At 37.7% G+C, this 17826-nt stretch overlaps 1 protein-coding gene across 3 annotated transcripts in view; it reads left to right on the top strand.

Annotated features, from left to right (window-relative positions):
- The first annotated feature begins 256 nt into the window (after positions 1-256).
- IL13RA2 (interleukin 13 receptor subunit alpha 2) overlaps positions 257-17826 on the top strand; it is a 21933-nt gene continuing 4363 nt past the window's right edge. The window contains exons 1-8 of one of the 3 annotated variants that reach the window (XM_004379788.2): positions 257-426; positions 1003-1129; positions 5869-6020; positions 7292-7445; positions 7975-8095; positions 10627-10811; positions 12001-12146; positions 14106-14250. In XM_004379788.2, coding sequence (XP_004379845.1) covers positions 1036-1129; positions 5869-6020; positions 7292-7445; positions 7975-8095; positions 10627-10811; positions 12001-12146; positions 14106-14250 — 997 coding nt within the window. In that variant the 5' untranslated portion in view covers positions 257-426; positions 1003-1035. Of the gene's footprint in view, positions 427-712; positions 718-1002; positions 1130-5868; positions 6021-7291; positions 7446-7974; positions 8096-10626; positions 10812-12000; positions 12147-14105; positions 14251-17826 lie in introns of those variants that run through there. The other 2 variants (XM_023734435.1, XM_023734434.1) reach the window with 2 other exon arrangements.

The following is a 17826-nucleotide window of genomic DNA, read 5'->3' as shown; positions in this document are numbered from 1 at the left end:
TCAATTTTGATCACAAAACAAATATTCTTCAAGAATAAAAAAGACTAAATTATATTCTGTGACAGTGAAGTGCTGTTGTGGTTTTAAGAAAGTGGGGATAAGTTCAGAATTGCCCTTTAGAAAGGCCATTCTTGGTATATGTGGTATGGAGAGTGGATTGGAAGCAGGAAAGACTGGGCAAGAAGATCTCTCAATTGAGGAAATGGTGTTGATAATGGCACATGACCGGGCAACGTTTTGTTCTGTTACACATAAGGTCATCATAAGTCAGCGCCGACTCCGCGGCAACTAACAACAAAATGATAATGGGGAGATTGGATAGGAGAGGGAGGAATTGAGGAAGATTCCTCGGTTTTTTTATTTGAGCAACTGGGAGGATGGTGATGCCATTTACTGACACAAGAAACACAGGATAAAGTGGAACAGGTATGAGAGTAGAAGATGATGATTTAATATTTATGAAGAAATGGAGCAACGTTCTGAATTATCTGAGGCTTTGGTGTAGGTTCTGAGCTTTCTCAGTAGTAAGATAACTTTCAAATACTTTTTTCTCAGAAAAGGGTATATGTACGTGTCAGTTTGTTTTCTGTGTTGCTAGGGGAGAGGATTGCTATGGAGACTAATGATGCCATAGTTCTCCTTGGAAACTAATCCTAACGTTCTAGTGGGTCTGGCTCAGTCTTCATGCTGAAGACCACTTGAAACCACCTGATCCTGGTAATCATATGTGATGTGTAGAAAGTGTGTGGGGGGATGAGATGTTGCAGGGCTTTTTTGTTTTGCCTTGTTTTTGCTCTCATAAGAAGGATGAGTCTAGAAACCTCCCTTTCCAATTATATTAAGTCCGGTATTGATTATGTCTGTTTCCATGGCCCAAGGGAGCAGTTTTCCCAATTCTTGGTAGAAAACGCACAGAGACCTCCCCAAAGTATTTTAAATCACATTTAGTCATTTGATTATTTGGAATAAGTTAACTTTAAATGTTATATTTTTCCCTTTTAGGGTGGAGATTTCAAAGTATTAAAACGTGGGGAAATGGCTTTCGTTCATTTGGATATCAGATGCCTATATACCGTTCTTATTTGCACATCATTTGGCTGCGTTTTGTCTTCAAACACTGAGATAAAAGGTAAACCAATACATTTAATAGATTTTAATGGAGTGGTTTTAAAATTAGTATATTTACTGTCTTTTCTACCTACCTTATGGAACTGCGTAACAGGTAGATGGGTTGTTACTGGTAATGTTTCAGGAAGTCCATGTACAAAAGACTTGTCTTTCTAGTCAGCCTCATTTCTAAGGTAATTGATGATGACAAACATTTTGTTGGATAAAACCAAAAGACACTTTTCATATGCTTTTGTATAACCCTTTCTAACAAATAGGTCAAATATCTGAAACCTCATTTTCTGGTACCCAGCTAACTAGAATCTTTCCTTAATAACTACACTTGGCTTTTTTTAAAAAAATATTTTATTTTGTTTACAGAGCAAATTAGTTTGCCATTCAACAAATTCTGTACAAAATGTTCCATGACATTGTTGCAATCCCCACACTGTATCAGCACTCTCCCCATTTCCGCCCTGGGTTCCCTGTTTCCTTTCGTCTGGTTTTCCTACCCGTTCCTGCCTTCTCATCTTTACCTTTGGGCAAATGTTGCCCTTTTGGTCTCACATGATTGTTCTACAGAGCATGTTTTTTTTTCAGGTGTTGCTGTTTATTTTATAGGCCTGTCTCTTGCTTGGCTCCAAGGTGGTGTCCGGGAATGCCTGTAGTTCCAAGTCAGAGGGACGTCTTAGGGCCATAGTACTGGGGATTCCTCCAGTCTCTATCAGGCCAGTAAGTCTGGACTTTTTTAATGAATTTTTTGTTTCACATTTTTCTCCTGCTCTGTCCAGGACCCTCTATTGTGATCTGGGTCAGAGCTGTTGGTAGTGGCACCATCTAGTTCTTCTAGTCTTGGGGTCGTGTAGGCTGTGTTGCACGTGGTCCATGAGTCCTTTGGACTAATTGCTCCCTTGAGTCTTTCGTTTTCTTCACTCTCCTTTGCTCCAGATGGGAAGACACCAATAGCTGTGTCTTAGACGGCGGCTTGCAAGCTTTTAAGACCCCAGATGCTACTCACCAAAGGAGGAAGTAGAACATTGTTTTTATGCACTATGTTATGCCAATTGACGTAGATGTCCCCCGAGTCTATGTTCCTTAGCCTTCAAGCTCAGTATCTTCGTCCTGGGAGGTGTTTTATTGTGCATAAGAAGTTTCCATGACTATGTCCCTTGTGTGTTCTATCGTCTGTATTTGTATACATGCAACATCTACAAATACGTATGTAGAGATATCCACAACCTAACCTATATTTGCAGGTGGGCGCCCTCCCTTACCTCCTCCTATGCCTCTTTAGCAAACCTATATACCTATGTATCCCTTCATAAATTATTGTTTGTTAATACTATTGTTGCGGGATTGCCTACGTTATAGTAATTGCCATAGTTGCCCTTTGCTCTTGTGCTCCTTTCAGTGTCTTCCTTTGCCTTTGTCATGTTGTGCTGACTTCCCCCATATAGTTTATTGCCTTTCCCTTCACCAGTATTACCACGAGTCTTCTATTTAGCGATTTACCCTCCCTCCCCCTCCCTTCCCTGGTAATGATCAAAAAATGTTTTTTTCCTTTGTGTAAACCTTTTCTTGTTTTTTTATAATAGTGGTCTCATACAATATTTGTTCTTTTGTGATTGGCTTATTTCACTCAGCATAATGTCCTCCAAATTCATCCATGTTATGAGATGTTTCACAGGTTCACCATTATTCTTTATCGTGTTTGTACCACAGTTTGTTTATCCATTCATCAGTTGATGGGCACTTAGGTTGCTTCCATCTTTTTGCTATTGTGAATAATGCTGCAATGAACATGGATGTGCATATGTCTATTAGTATGATGGCTCTTACCTCTCTACCGTATATGCCAAGGAGTGAGATTGCTAGTTCATACGGTATTTCTATTTCTAGCTTTTTAAGAAAGTGTCATATCATTTTCCATAGTGGTTGTACCATTTTACATTCCCATCAGCAGTGTATAAGAGTTCCAGTTGCCCCACAACCTCACCAGTATCTATTGTTTTCTGATTAGTGCCACTGATGTCGGGGTGAGATGGTATCTCATTGTAGTTTTAATTTGCATCTCCCTAATGGCTAATGGTGGCACAGCGGTTAAGAGCTATGGCTGCTAACCAAAGGGTCAGCAGTTCGAATGCACCAGCCACTCCTAGGAAACCCTATGGGGTAGTTCTATTTTGTCCTATAAGGTTGCTATGAGTCAGAATTGACTTGACAGCAACGGGTTTGGTTCGGGTTAACGGCTAATGATCCTGAACATTTCTTCGTGTGTTTGTTAGCCACCTGAATGCCTTCTTTGGATAAATGTCTGTTCATATCCTTTGCTTATTTTTCAATTGAATTGTTGGTCTTTTGTTGTCGAGGTGTTGAAATTTTCTATATATTTTAGAGATTAACCCCTTGTCAGATATGTCGTAGGTGAAAATTTTTTCCCAGTCTGTAGGTTCGCTTTTTACTCTTTTGGATAAGTCTTTCGATGAGCATAAGTGTTTAATTTTTAGGAGGTCTGGTTCATCTAATTTATCTTCTGCTATTTTGAGTTATGGTTGGTATGTTATTTATGTCATGTATTAGGGCCCCTAGAGTTGTCCTTATTTTTCTTCCATGATATTTACAGTTTTAGGTTTTATATTTAGGTCTTTGATCTATTTTGAGTTAGTTTTTGTGTATGGTGTAAGGTATGGGTCCTGTTTCATATCCAGTTTTGCCAGGAGCATTTGTTAAAGAGACTGTCTCTTCCCCATTTAATGGACTTTGGCACTTTGTCGAAGATCAGCTGTCCATAGGTGGATTGATGAATTTTTACGTATATAATATTTGTTTGTGTTTAAGGTGAAAGTTTACACAGCAAATTATGTTCCCATGTAACAGTTTCTACACAAATTATTCAGTGATATTGGTTACATTTTTCACAACGTGTCATCATTCTCCTTCATTCCTTTCTGGTTGTAATATTTTTGACCATTTGGTCTTGTGGATGATTTTTAAAGGAGCTCATTACTCACGGGTGATATTCTTTATTTTATGAGCCAATCTGTTATTTAGCTAAAAGGTAACCTCAAGGGATAATTTTGAATTAAGGTTTAAAGAGTATCTCAGGGTAATAGTCTCTGGGAGTCCTCTAGTCTCAACCGGTCCAGCAAGTCTGGACTTTTTACCCCTGACTTTTACGATAATTAGACAAATAAGAAAAAACTACTGCAGGATTTAAAGTAAAATTTGAAAATAACTATGAGCCAGAATTGACTCGACGTCAACAGGTTTGGTTTTGGTATAGAATTGTTAAATCATGTCTAATGTGCTTTTCTTATTGCAGAAGGTAATTAGAGCAATGCATTTGACCAAAATTTCTAACCACAAGGGGTGAAACACTAGGATTCTCATTTCATCCTCAATAGGGATCTTCTTTATGGGTACATGGCGTCCCTGGTTAAAACATAATTTGTGCCAGAATTTCTTTCTGCAGGTTCTCTCCCTCACCTCAATAAGTATTATGAAGTAAGTATTAAAATGAACAAAGGGGAGCAGTGAGAGATAAATTATTAGCAAAAAGGCAATATGAGGGCAATATTTTAGATTTGCTAGTAGGAAAGTTTATAGAATTATCGAATGTATGTATGAATATATATGTGTGCATATGTATATATATTTGTGTGTGTGTTGCTGCTTTTCAAATCATCAGATGATGGAGTCATTGCCTCCCACTGCCCCTCTAGCCCCCCTCCCCGAACAAAAACAAAACAGGCTGTTTTTCTGATGTCATTCTACTCAGCTGCCTGTCATTTTTTTGTGAGGCCCTCCAAAGAGTGGCTCTGGTTTGGTGTACTCCAGGAATAGCTCTGACTTTTAGTTAACTAGAGGATTCAGTTAACCAGAATGGACCAACAAGATCTGCCTGTTCTCCAAATTCTTAAGTCAGTTAAAGGTTAAGCTACAGTGGCACTATTTTATGTTTATAATCCCCTTTTTGTACCCGCCACAATGTTATATGCATATAGTAAACACTGAGTAATTACTGACTGGTTCTTACTGTTAGAGAGGTTTATGTAATAAAGTGGTCCCATCATAGACCAGATTCTGGACTGCATGACCACAGAGCTAACTCCATGTTGAATCTCTTGTTTCTATGTGACTTTGTGTTTGTCATTATGAAATTGCCTTTAGTAAAATGAAAGCTTAGTTCCTAATGAAGCAAAGTCATATTTTGCATATGTGATTTCTTAAAGAGGGGACAAATGCACAGCAGTAATCTAGATTTTTAACAGCTTTGTTGAGATATACTTCACATGCCATAAAATGCACCCATTTAAAGTGTACTATACAGTGGTCTTTAGTATATTCACAAAGTTGTGCAACGACCACCACTACCTAACTCCCAAACATTTTCTTCACCCCCAAATGTAACCCTGTACACATTAATAGTCATTTCCCATAACCGCTTCAGTTGCTGACAACCAGTAATCTACTTTTTGTCTCTGTGGATTTGCTTATTGTGGACATTTCATATAAATGGAATCATACAATATGTGATCTTCTATGTGTGGCTTGTTTCACTTACCATAATGTTTTCAAGGTTCATCCATGTTGTAGCATGTATCAGTACTTCACTCATTTTTATGGCCAAATAGTATTTCAAGATATGAGTATACCACATTTTGTTCATCCATTCATCAGTTGGACAATTGGAAGTAATCTAGATCTAACACTTTGTCATAAAATATAAGACAAGAAATATTTTACTTTATTTTATTTCAGTTAATCCTCCCCTGGATTTTGAAATAGTAGATCCTGGATATTTAGGCTATATCTCTATGCAATGGAAACCTCCACTGTCTCTGGATAATTTTAAAGAATGCACAGTAGAATATGAATTAAAATACCGAAACTTTGATAGCGAAAGCTGGAAGGTAAGTAAAGCTTGCACTTGGAATATCAGAGTGATTACTAGGAGTTTTCTAGTGTTTCCTGACTTCAGTGTCAACTCCAATTCCTGTATTTGAATAACTGTAACTAGGATATAACAAGCTGCCATGCCTGCTGTTATCTCCTGAGCATCCTGCCACAACTACTATCAGTCTACCCGTGTTAAGACTATCGTTGGAAGGACAGGAAGAAAAAAAAACAACTAGGTCCCATGGAATAGGGACTTGAAGAGTGCTTACACGTTTTGCCTCATTTTACAGTTATTTATGTATTTACATATGGGTCTTATATATATGCTACTGGACTGTAAGCTTTTTCTCTAGCCTTATTTATCTTTGTACCCTCCCCACTGAACACAGCATGATACTTTGAGTATATTACAGTAAGTGTTCAATGCAAGCTTATTGAATTATTAACTACTTACATACTCAACAAGCATGTTAATTAAAATATTTCTGTTATGCAAGGTATTCTGTTACCTAATTCTGTTCAGTTTCAAGAAGCAATTAAAATGCAACATTTATTGAGCAATTTTTGTGCCAGGCACTCTGCTAGGCATTTAGAATACAGGATAAGAAAAATATGGTTTTAATCCACCAATAGCTCACAGTTTGCCTGGCTTTCTCTGGCATCAAGTAACTCCATTTACCTCCGGGGTTTTTTTTTTTTTTTTTTACTTTATATAATTCTTGAAGGTTTCATATTATCTTTGAAAGATCTTAAATTATTTGCCAACTAATATGCATATAGTATGTGAAAATCATCTATTTAATTTCCAGTTGGTTATAGCTCAAGTTCTTGTCCATGGAGCTTATTTTTTTCCCTTGCAGAGTTTTTTTTTTTTTCTTCCCCCTTTCTAACGAGGGGTTAAGATTCAAATGATCTCATGAAATTGTATGATACACGGAGGTAAACTCTGCCAGAAAAATATCTGGGACATTGTATCAGATAATCAAGAGTGTCTTAGATATTGACTACTCTCCAGGGTATTAATGACTTCTTAGCTTTATTGGAGCTCTGGTGGCACAGTGGTTAAGATCTCGGCTGCTAACCAAAAGGTCAACAGTTCAAATCCACCAGTTGCTCCTTGGAAACCCTATGGGGCAGTTCTACTCTGTCCTACAGGGTCCAACTATGAGTCAGAATTGACTCGACGGCAACAAGTTTGTTTTTGGTTTGTTTAGCTTTATTAATGTGGCTCATCATCCCATGGTCATTTCTAAGCTTGACTTTGTCTCATCTTTTCATTAAACAGACCATTATCACTACAAATCTATATTACAAAGATGGGTTTGATCTTAACAAGGGCATTGAAGCAAAGATCCACACACTTCTGCCAGAGCAGTGCACAAATGGATCAGAAGTTTACAGTTCATGGTCAGAAGCTACTTATTGGACACCACCACAAGGTTAAAAAAGAGTTCTCTTTTCATATTTAATATCGTTAGAATAATTGATAGAGGAAATTAGTCCCTTAACTCTTACACACGAGGCTATACCTATAATAGATACTGTGACAGTGTGGCACAAAATGGAATCCTTCTTAGGAGCGAGTGACCAATCTTTTAATTCTTTAAATCAGCAAATACGTTTTTCAAAATATACATCTTATTAGATTAATATAGTTCCTAGTTGTTGAGTCATATTAGTAAACGCGTATGTATTTGTTCAACTGCTAGGAGCATCCTATAATTATTAACTAATACTTTTGAATATGTTTACACTAGTATCAGTAAGTGAGCCCTCAAAAGTTTTTGATATTACATGACCCACTTACGGTCACGTGTTTTCCAGCATCCTCCTTTTGAAATATTCCTGATTATGTTGCTCGCTAAATGAAATGGAGAGGTCAAAGGAAATGAAATAAAATTGCACAGTGATTTCCCAAATTATTCATCACCAGGCCTTTCAAACATTTACAGTTCTTTCATTCCTTAGGAAGGGGGGAAACTAAAATTCAGGATCTGGATTGTGAATATTACAACTGGCAATATTTACTCTGCTCTTGGAAACCTGGCGTGGATGTCCCTTTTGATACCAATTACAATTTGTTTTACTGGTAAGTATTTTTATAATTTGAATTCCATATTAGGAAAGAATCTATAAAAATTAATCCACAGTATTAGTAACTGTATTTTCACTAAATTAAATTTATCATTTAGAGTTGTATTTATGATGATGGTTGTTTACAATTATTGGAGGTTTTCAATGGGAGTAAGTGGGTTCAGGCGATAGCTACTGGAAGGTGTTCTCCTGTACTAAATCTGTACAGGATTAAAGTTTGCATCCTTTAGAAGGAGTCCCTGGGTGGTGCAAATGGTTAATGGGCTCAGCTGCTAACAGAAAGGCTGGAGGTTCAAGTCTACCCAGAGGTACCTTGAAAGAAAGGCCTGGAGATGTACTTACAAAAATCAGCCATTGAAAACCCTATGGAGCACAGTTCTTCTCTGACACACATGGGGCCTCCATGAGTCGGAAACGACTCAAAAGCAACTGGAAAATCTTTTACATAGATGGAGTTATAAACTAAAAAGTTTTGGCATGTTTTATATTCTTGCCTTTGAAAGAAGCAGGTACCTATTAAACCGTATCGTTTTTCCGACTTTCTTACTTTTGTTGTCACCGAGACTTTTAAACGTGGAGCCATCTTGACTCTTCCCTCTCCTTCATTGCTTATTTGTTTCATGGTAGCATTAGTCACCAAGTTCTGATACTCTTTTGCCTTCATGATAAACTCTAGGCTGGCAGTCAAGTCTCTGCCTTGCTTTCCAACATTACCTTCTACTATCACCAAGGGGAATATTCCAGTCCATTTAGACCCTTCTTTACATATTTTTTTTGTCTCACTCATGTCACAGCCTTTTATGTCTTTGTGTGCATTGCCATTTAGAATGTCTGATTCTCTCTCTCTTTCACCAACTTTTATCTATCATTCAAGGCCCATCTGCTATCATATTTCCTTAATCCTTTACTGGTCTTGTCAACCTGTGTTCAGTTTTTCTCTGAATTATTATAACTAATTATTTATTGTCCAGATGGTATTTAAATTTTTCTCATGTATGTATGCTTAGTTTCTTCCCTTAAACTTTTAAGTATCTTATATTTCTCTTGACTTCCTTCATAGTGCTATGCTCATAGTAGGCTATAATTAAATATTCATTAAATTAATGCAAAAAATGCTGAAAGCATTGGTAAAATGGTAGACAAGTAGCATGTATTTATTAAATAACAGAAAAACAAAGAGAAAATGAATTGTTACTATTTTGTGAGTTTTTGACCCAAATTATGACATCTTGCTTTAGAAAATCATAATGAATAAGTAATAAATGAGACCCTGAGAGCTGGGTTCTAGTCTCTGTTCTGGCATCATTAACTGGTAGCCTTGGACAAATAATTTCTCCTTTTCAGGTCTCAGTTTTCTCATCTGGAATTGGATGGGTACATTCCTAAGGTCATTTGCATCTAATTAACTTATTCATTAATCCCACAAATATTAAGCATCTACTAAATTCCAGGCAGTGTTCTAGATAAAAAATACAAGTGTGAAAAAGACAAAGTTCCTGCCCTCTTGTACCTTCTAGTTCATGTTTAACATAACATAATTTTATTGTCATATTAGTGATGTAGTGAGGGATAAATATTCACATTTTAGAGATTTGAAAATATTGGTACCATAAGGCTTCCCACTGTCACACAATAAATTTGTGTAAAGTCAAGGCTAGACCTCAAGTCTCCCAAACTCTAATCAAGTGAACTAACCAAGAGATTACAATTTTGCAAACTCTGCCTAAATACTTTGCATAAAGTGAATTTAGTAGAGTCTGAATATTTGTATCACCACCTTATCAGCTGCTATACTGAACACATTTCACACGGAATTCTGGTTGCATTTACAGATAATGTTACATTTTGCATTGTAAGCTATTCACTAGGAAAATCAACCAGGCATTTGTTGTTTTGTAAATCAGTAGGGAAACCCCCCTTAATTCCTATTAGCTTTATTACTGGAAAGAGGATAACTTTAAATGTTATGTCAACATTTCTTGTCCTGAGAGAATGGGAAATCAGACATTAACTTGCCAAACAACTCCTTTTCTTTCTTTTTTTTTGCCTTCCTGTTGGCCTTTCTGAGGTGTATCTCGTGATGTGCGTTGTATCCTCAGAACATTTTCCTTTTATTAAACATAACAATATTTTGGAAGTTTAACTTTAAATCTGCTTTTATTTTCTAAAATAGTTTCCACAAATATAAAACATGTGATGCTATCTAAAATCGTTTTTAAAAACCCAGGCTTTCTTAATAGGCATCTTATTCTTTGATTCACAAACCCTGTTTGTGAGTCAGCATAACCTAAGTGCATGTCTTTGAGGTTCTGTGAAGATTCCTGTGAAGTCATGGACAATGTCTGTTGTTCTTTTGTATCCCTATCACTTAGCACAGGGTCTGGCACATCATAGGTCCTCAATAAATATTGCTCGTTATTAAATGATTTTTAAAATTAATTTAATATCTTAATATACTTGAAAATTGAGCACCCGGATACTAGTAGATACCTTTAAATAAAATTCTCACAACACTTCTTTTTACAGGTATGAGGGCTTGGACCAAGCTATAGAGTGTGCTGAATATATGACGTCTAATGGAAAAAATACTGGATGCAGGTTTCCCCACTTGAAGTCACCAGACTATAAAGATTTCTATATCTGTGTTAATGGATCATCACAATCCATGCTTATCAGATCCAGCTACTTCATTTTTCAGCTTCAGAATATAGGTGATATAAACAAACAATTTCAAACACATTGTTTCTGGTTTAGGCCACTTACACCCACATGACAGGGGAGAGAGAGAGACAGAGAGACAGAAAGAGAGAGAGATACATAAAGTGAGAGACCCCTAAGGAAATGCAAAGCTAGGAAAATGAGGGCCAACAGAGCGTACTGGGAAGCTCTTATTAAATATAAAAGTGTGAAAGAGAAGGAACTAGATGAAAGATAAAATGCCATTTTCATTTAACACTCACAATTTCCCAGCTTCAAAAAATTGGCCTGGTACACAGCACTTTGATTTAGTGTTAGTGATGGAGTAATTGTGGAATTATATATTCCCAGGCCTCAAAAAGGCAAACGATTGAATATTTTCTGAGTCTGTATTCTCAGTTCTAACAGCTGCAAGAGCGATAGGTTCTAGAGTCAGCCAGAACTGAGTTTGAATCTTGGATCTACCACTTTCAAGCTTTGTGACTTTGGGCAAGTTACTTAACATCTCTGTTTCAATATCCTTAACAGTAAAATGAGGATAACACAGGACCACCTCATAAGTCTGTTGTGAGACATGAATGCTATTATGATGTAACATCCTTGGTACAGTGCTTGACACATTGTAAGCACAAAATAACAGTTAGCTATGAAATCCCTGGGTGGTGTGAATGGTTAAGTGCTCAACTACTAGCTGAAAGGTTGGCCATTTGAACATACCCAGAGGTGCCTAGGAAGACAGTCCTGGTGATCTGCTTCCAAAAGGTCACGGCCTTGAAAAGCCTATGGAGCAGTTCTTCTCTGCACACATGGGGTTGCCACGAGTTGAAACTGACTTGACAGAAGCTAACAACTACAATGTTAATAAAAGTACTCGCAGTTCTGGCTGTGGTTGTTCTTCATGCTACAAAATGGAAAAACGATTGTAATGATTTCAAGTCTTCTAAATCCTAACTTTTCTCTTTAATATTTGTCACTATATAACTTACCAAAAAATATATTTCCAAAATAACCAAGTTTCTCATTAAACGTATCTGTTGGCAAGCAACTTTTATTTCAATTCACATCATAGGGAATAGCCTTGAGCCACCTAGTTTATCCCCAGAAGCTTCTGTTACTAGGCATCCCCAGCTTTTGATAAGAGCTACTACTAAGCTTCAACAGTCAACAGTCTCCATGTTGAATTTGTTTCCTTTCGCTTTTCAGTTAAACCTTTGCCACCAGAGTACCTTAGTCTTACTATGAAGGATTCAAATGAAATTAGCCTGAAATGGAATGTACCCAGAGGACCCATTCCAGAGAGGTGTTTCTTTTACGAAATTATATTAACAGAAGATTATACTACCTGGGTGGTATGAACATTTTATTTATTTGGGAAAATCATAGATGTAGCCTTTTAAATAAAATAGCAAACATGAGAACCAGATCAGTTGCTATCCACATGAGGAATGTATCTTGGTTAAATTTCCAGAAAAGTCAAATAATCTAGTGGGCAAAAGAAAGATGGCTTTGGCCCTACGTTGTTATACGCTAATTTTATTCATTGGTTTCCAATTTTAAAGCTAATAGGACTTAGACAGTAGTTTGCACCCAGCAGCTGCTCCGCAGGAGAAAAATGTGGCAGGCTACTTCTGTAAAAATTACCGCCTTGAAAATCCATAAGCGGCAGTTCTACTCTGTCCTATACTGTCTCTATGAGTCAAAATCGACTTGACAGCAATGAGTTTGGTAGGACCTTAGAGATAGTCTATTCCCTCATTTCCAATTTTGTGTCACGAAATTAAAGTTGCCAAGGGCCTAAAATGGATTGTGCAGAGGCTTCAGGTAAAAACAAACAAGCAAACACCACAACCACTTCTTGAGAAACACGTTTCAGGTCAAAATGAGAGCAGGGTCTGACAGGGCTACAGAGAATTTTTTGTGCCAAGGGAAGAGGGGCTGACAGGGGAAGGAGGTAATGGTTGCAAGACGAATTCCCCTCTAGCACTAATAATTGTTGATGCCTTCGGCCCTACCTGGTTATATGTTAATTTTATTCATTGGTTTCCAATTTAGAGAGTGGTAGAGACGAGTCAAAGGAGTCCTGGTGGCACAATGGTTAAGCACGCAGCTGCTGACCAAAAGGTCAGCTGTGAGAACCCACCAGCGGCTTCGTGGGAAAAAAGACCTGGTGGTCTTTTCCCATAAAGATTACAGCCTATGAGACTCTATGGAGTAGTTCTGCTCTGTCCTATAGGGTTGCTATGAGTTGAAATAGGCTAGATATCGCACAACACAGACAAGTAAAGGAGTCCTGGAGCCTAATGGTTAAGGCTTGGCTGCTAACCAAAAAGTTGGTGGTTCAAACCCACCAAGTGGTTCCGTGGGAGAAAAGACCTGGCAATCTGCTCCTGTAAAGATTGCAGCCTAAAAAAACCCTATGGACAGTTCTACTCTGTTACATGGGGTCACTATGAGTCGGAATCGACTGTAAGGCACACAATAACAACAGAGACAAGTAGGGGAGCCACTGCTTGTAATTAATTTATTTATGTACAGATGAGAAAACTGAGTCCCAAGGAGGTCAATTGATTTATAATCAAATTACACAGCTAGAACTAGAATCCAGACCTGATTCCCGGCCCACTTAAGTTTTTCACTACATTATGCTGGTTCTCAAGATAATTACAACAAAAGAAAAGCCATTATTTTAGATGAGAAACACTCTTCAGCTCTTTGAAATGTAAAATAGAAGCAATTGCTTCAGTGATTTTTTTTTTCCTTTGAGATCACTTGGCCTTGTCATATTTTTATATCTGAAAGGATAGTTCATGCCAAATGTTGAGCACTGTTGCAGATCTGATGGCAGTCAACCAAAACAACAATAAGGAAAACAAACAAACAAAACTTTATGTGTATGGGCTCTATAGCTTCCACAGAGACACCATTCACATGATTGCTCTGTCTTTTGCTAACTCAGTGTATGTAGCATCTTCCAGTTTACGGACTCTGGAAAATTTGACACTAATCCAAATGCTGGGGCTTCATAAACACAATGGCTACCTGGGAATTTTACCCTTTACTGTAAGTAATCCATTATCATTATAGAAAAATTTGAAAATACAGATAAGGAAGAGAATAAAAAAATGAAAAAAAATAATCAAACATCCAGAGAGATAATCACTGTTAGGATTTTGGTATATATTCTTTCAGTGTTTTTGATGCATATATTTTTATGTAGCAAAATCTACTTTGAAAGTGACAAATCAAATGTTATCTGTCTAGTTCCAATTAGATCAAATGATGGCAGCTTATTTTCCCTTGGTTTTCAGTTTACCACAATGGAAAATGAAATGTGCATCAAGAGAACATCAAATAAAAGCCACCAAATATGCCTTTTAGTAAGAAGCAAAGTGAATATTTATTGTTCAGATGATGGAATTTGGAGTGAATGGAGTGAAGAAGAATGCTGGAAAGGTATGAGATAAAAGAATAATAACCAACTAACTGGAGCTATTTGCTAGCAGCTTCTCCGTCATCTGTTTCCATTGATGTAGTTGATTTGATTTCTGTGTATTCCATCTTGTGCGGTCCACATATATAGTCACTGTTTACGTTGTTGAAAAAAGGTATTGGCCATGAATAAGACGTTGATCTTGCAAAATTCTATCATGCTATCTCCCGAGTCGTTTCTATCACCAAGGCCATGTTTTCCAACTAACAATCTTCTTTGTTTCCAACTTTTGCATTCCATTCACCAGTGATTATCAATGCGTCTTGATTCCATTTTTGATCAATTTCAGACTGCAGAAGTTGGTAAAAATCTTCAATTTCTTCATCGTTAGCATTAGTGGTTGGTGTGTAAATTTGAATAATAGTCATATTAACTGGTTTTCCTTGTAGACGTATAGATATTATCCTATCACTGACAGCGTTGTACTTCAAGATAGATCTTGAAATGTTCTTTTTGATGATGAACACAACTCCATTCCTCTTCAATTTTGTCATTCCTGGCATAGTAGACCATATGATTGTCCAATTCCAAATGGCCAATACCAGTCCATTGCAGCTCACTAATGCCTAGGATATCGATCTTCATGCATTCCATTTCATTTTTGACAACTTCCAATTTTCCTAGATTCATACTTTGTACATTCTGCAAAAGAAAGAGACAATGGAGAAGCTCAGTCAAATACTGTCTTAGTTATCTAGTGCTACTATAACATAAATATCACAGGTGAGTGGCTTTAACAAACAGAAATTTATTTTCTCACAGATTAGGAGGCTAGAAATCCGGATTTAGGATTCTAGAAGAAGGATTTCTCTCTCTGTCAGCTCTGGGGGTAGGTCCTTGTCTCTTCAGCTTGTTTCCTGGTTCCTTGGAGATTTCCATTTGGCTTGACATCAATCTTCCCCCATCTCTGATTCTCCACTTGCTTGTTTAATCTCTTTTGTATCTCAAAAGAGATTGTCTTAAGACACACCCTACTCTAATCCTGTCTCATTATCATAGACGTTAGGATTTAAAACACATATTTTGTGGGGACACAATTCAATCCATAACATTCCACTCTTTGGCCCCCCCAAAATTCATGTCCTTTGCCACATGCAAAACACATTCACCCTATCACATCATCCCAAAAGTCTTAAATCAACTCCAAGTCCAAAAATCTCATCTTTTGAATAATCTAAATCAAATATGGGTGACACTTTAGGTGTATTCCATCCTGGGGCAAAGTTCCTCTTCATCTGTGATCCTGTGAAATCTAGAATACAAGTTCTCTGTTTTTCAAAGCACAATGGTTGACATTTCCGTTACAAATGGAAGAAATTGGAGGGAAAGAAGGGATAACCAGCACCAAGCAAGTTCAAAACCCATCAAAACAAATTACATTAGCTCTCAAGGATTGAAAATAATCCTCTGCCTTCTGAGATCATTTGGGCAATGGCCTCACCCTTCAGACTCTTGGTGTTGGCCATGCTGTCTGGATTCTGAGTGAAGGCCACACAGCCCTTTCAGGCCCACCGATATGGCAACTCTGTTCCTTCACATTTGAGCGGCCCCATTCTCCTAGTCCATCTGAGTGGCAACTCCACCCTGTCGTCCCCAGCAGGCCCCATTCTTCTGCCCCTTTGGCATGGCAGCCCCAACCCCTCAGCTTTGGGCAGCGACCCCATCCTCTTGGCCAAACTGAATGGCAGCCCCACTCTGTGGAACCAAGTTGGAGAAGATCTGACTCTTTGAAACCTAGTAGGCTGTGGCACTACCTTTGAGACCTCAGAGGCCATGATCCCACTCTTTGACAACAAGGCAGCTCTGCTTGCCTGTAGAATTCCAAGAGACAGGCAGCTTTCTTTCCTTTTGTTTTTCTCTGTCCCCTTCAGTCTAAGCTGATGGGTTTTCTGCTGTGGTAGTTGGTTAGATCCATCAGTCATAGGATTAATCTCTTTAACAAAAGATTGTGTAGCCACGTCCTTGGTGAACACTCTAAGACACGTGTCCTTAGTTTGTACAACAGAATTTTCCAAATCTTTAAGTTCTATTTTCATTTTGCGCAATTCATTTTTAAGTCTATCTCTTTCCTCTCACGTTTTACTATAAGCAGCAAGGAAAAACCACACAGCTCTTTTAAGATCTTGCTTAGCAATCTCCTCAGCCGGATAGCCAAGTTCATCACTGGACAATTCTGCCTTCTACCAAACATTTGAACGTAATTCAGACAAGTTCTTTGCCACTGCATAAAAAGCCTTGTCCTTTCTCCATTGTCCAATCACATGTTCATCACTTTCTTTTAAAGGCTCACCAGAAGCACATTTAATGTTCACATTTCTAGCAACATCTTGTTGCTGGTGCCATATGTATTCTCTAAGACAATAGAAACTTTCTCTATAGCTTTTCTCACTTCCTTCTGAATTTCCTTTCCCTCACCAAAATTTCCTTTGAGATCCATAATTTTATCAACAGTCTCTTCAAGACAATCTAAGCTCTTACTATTACCCACCTTAAAACTCTTCCAGGCTGTACCTATTACTCAATTCCAAAACCACTTCCACATTGTAGGTATTTGTTAGAGGAGTATCCCATTCTTCCAATGCCAATATCATCAGTCAGAACAAGACCAGGGGCCAGCTGCAGAATAGACCATCAATTGCTCATCGAGTTGTGGGAGGACATTGAAGACATCATACATGAAGAAAGCAAAAGGTCATTAAAAAGACAGGAAAGAAAAAAATACTAAAAAGGATGTCAGAAGAGACTCTGAAACTTGCTCTTGAATGTAGAGTAGCTAAAATGAAAGGAAGAAATGATGAAGTAAAAGAGCTGGACAGAAGATTTCAAAGGGTGGCTCGAGAAGACAAAGTATTATAATGAAATGTACAAAGACCTGGAGTTAGAAAACCAAAAGAGAAGAACAGGATTGGCATTTCTCAAGCTGAGAGAACTGAAGAAAAAATTCAAGCCTCGAGTTGCAATATTAAAGGGTTCTATGGGCAAAATATTGAATGACACAGGAAGCATCAAAAGAAGATGGAAGGAATACACAGAGTCACTGTACCAAAAAGAATTGGTTGATGTATAACCATTTCAAGAGGTAGCATATGGTCAAGAAGTGATGATATTGAAGGAAGAAGTCCAATCTGCACTAAAGACACTGGCAAAAAACAAGGCTCCAGGAATTGACGGAATACCAACAGAGATATTTCAACAAGCCATGCAACACTGGAAGCCCTCACTTGTCTATGCCAAGAAATTTGGAAGACAGCTACCTAGCCAACTGGCTGGAAGAGAATCATATTCATGCCCATTCCAAAGAAAGGTGACCCAACAGAATGCAGAAATTAATGAACAATATTATTAATATCACATGCAAGTAAAATTTTGCTGAAGATAATTCAAAAACATTTGGAGCAGTACATCAACAGGGAACTGCCAGAAATTCAAGCTGGATTCAGAAGAAGATGTGGAACCAGGGATATCATTGCTGATGTCAGATGGATCTTGGCTGAAAGCAGAGAATACCAGAAAGATGTTTACCTGTGTTTTATTGACTA

Source organism: Trichechus manatus, unplaced genomic scaffold (assembly GCF_000243295.1).
Source record: "Trichechus manatus latirostris isolate Lorelei unplaced genomic scaffold, TriManLat1.0 scaffold00068, whole genome shotgun sequence".
In the NCBI taxonomy this organism is placed as follows: domain Eukaryota; kingdom Metazoa; phylum Chordata; class Mammalia; order Sirenia; family Trichechidae; genus Trichechus; species Trichechus manatus.
This window is presented reverse-complemented; position numbering and strand designations above follow the sequence as displayed.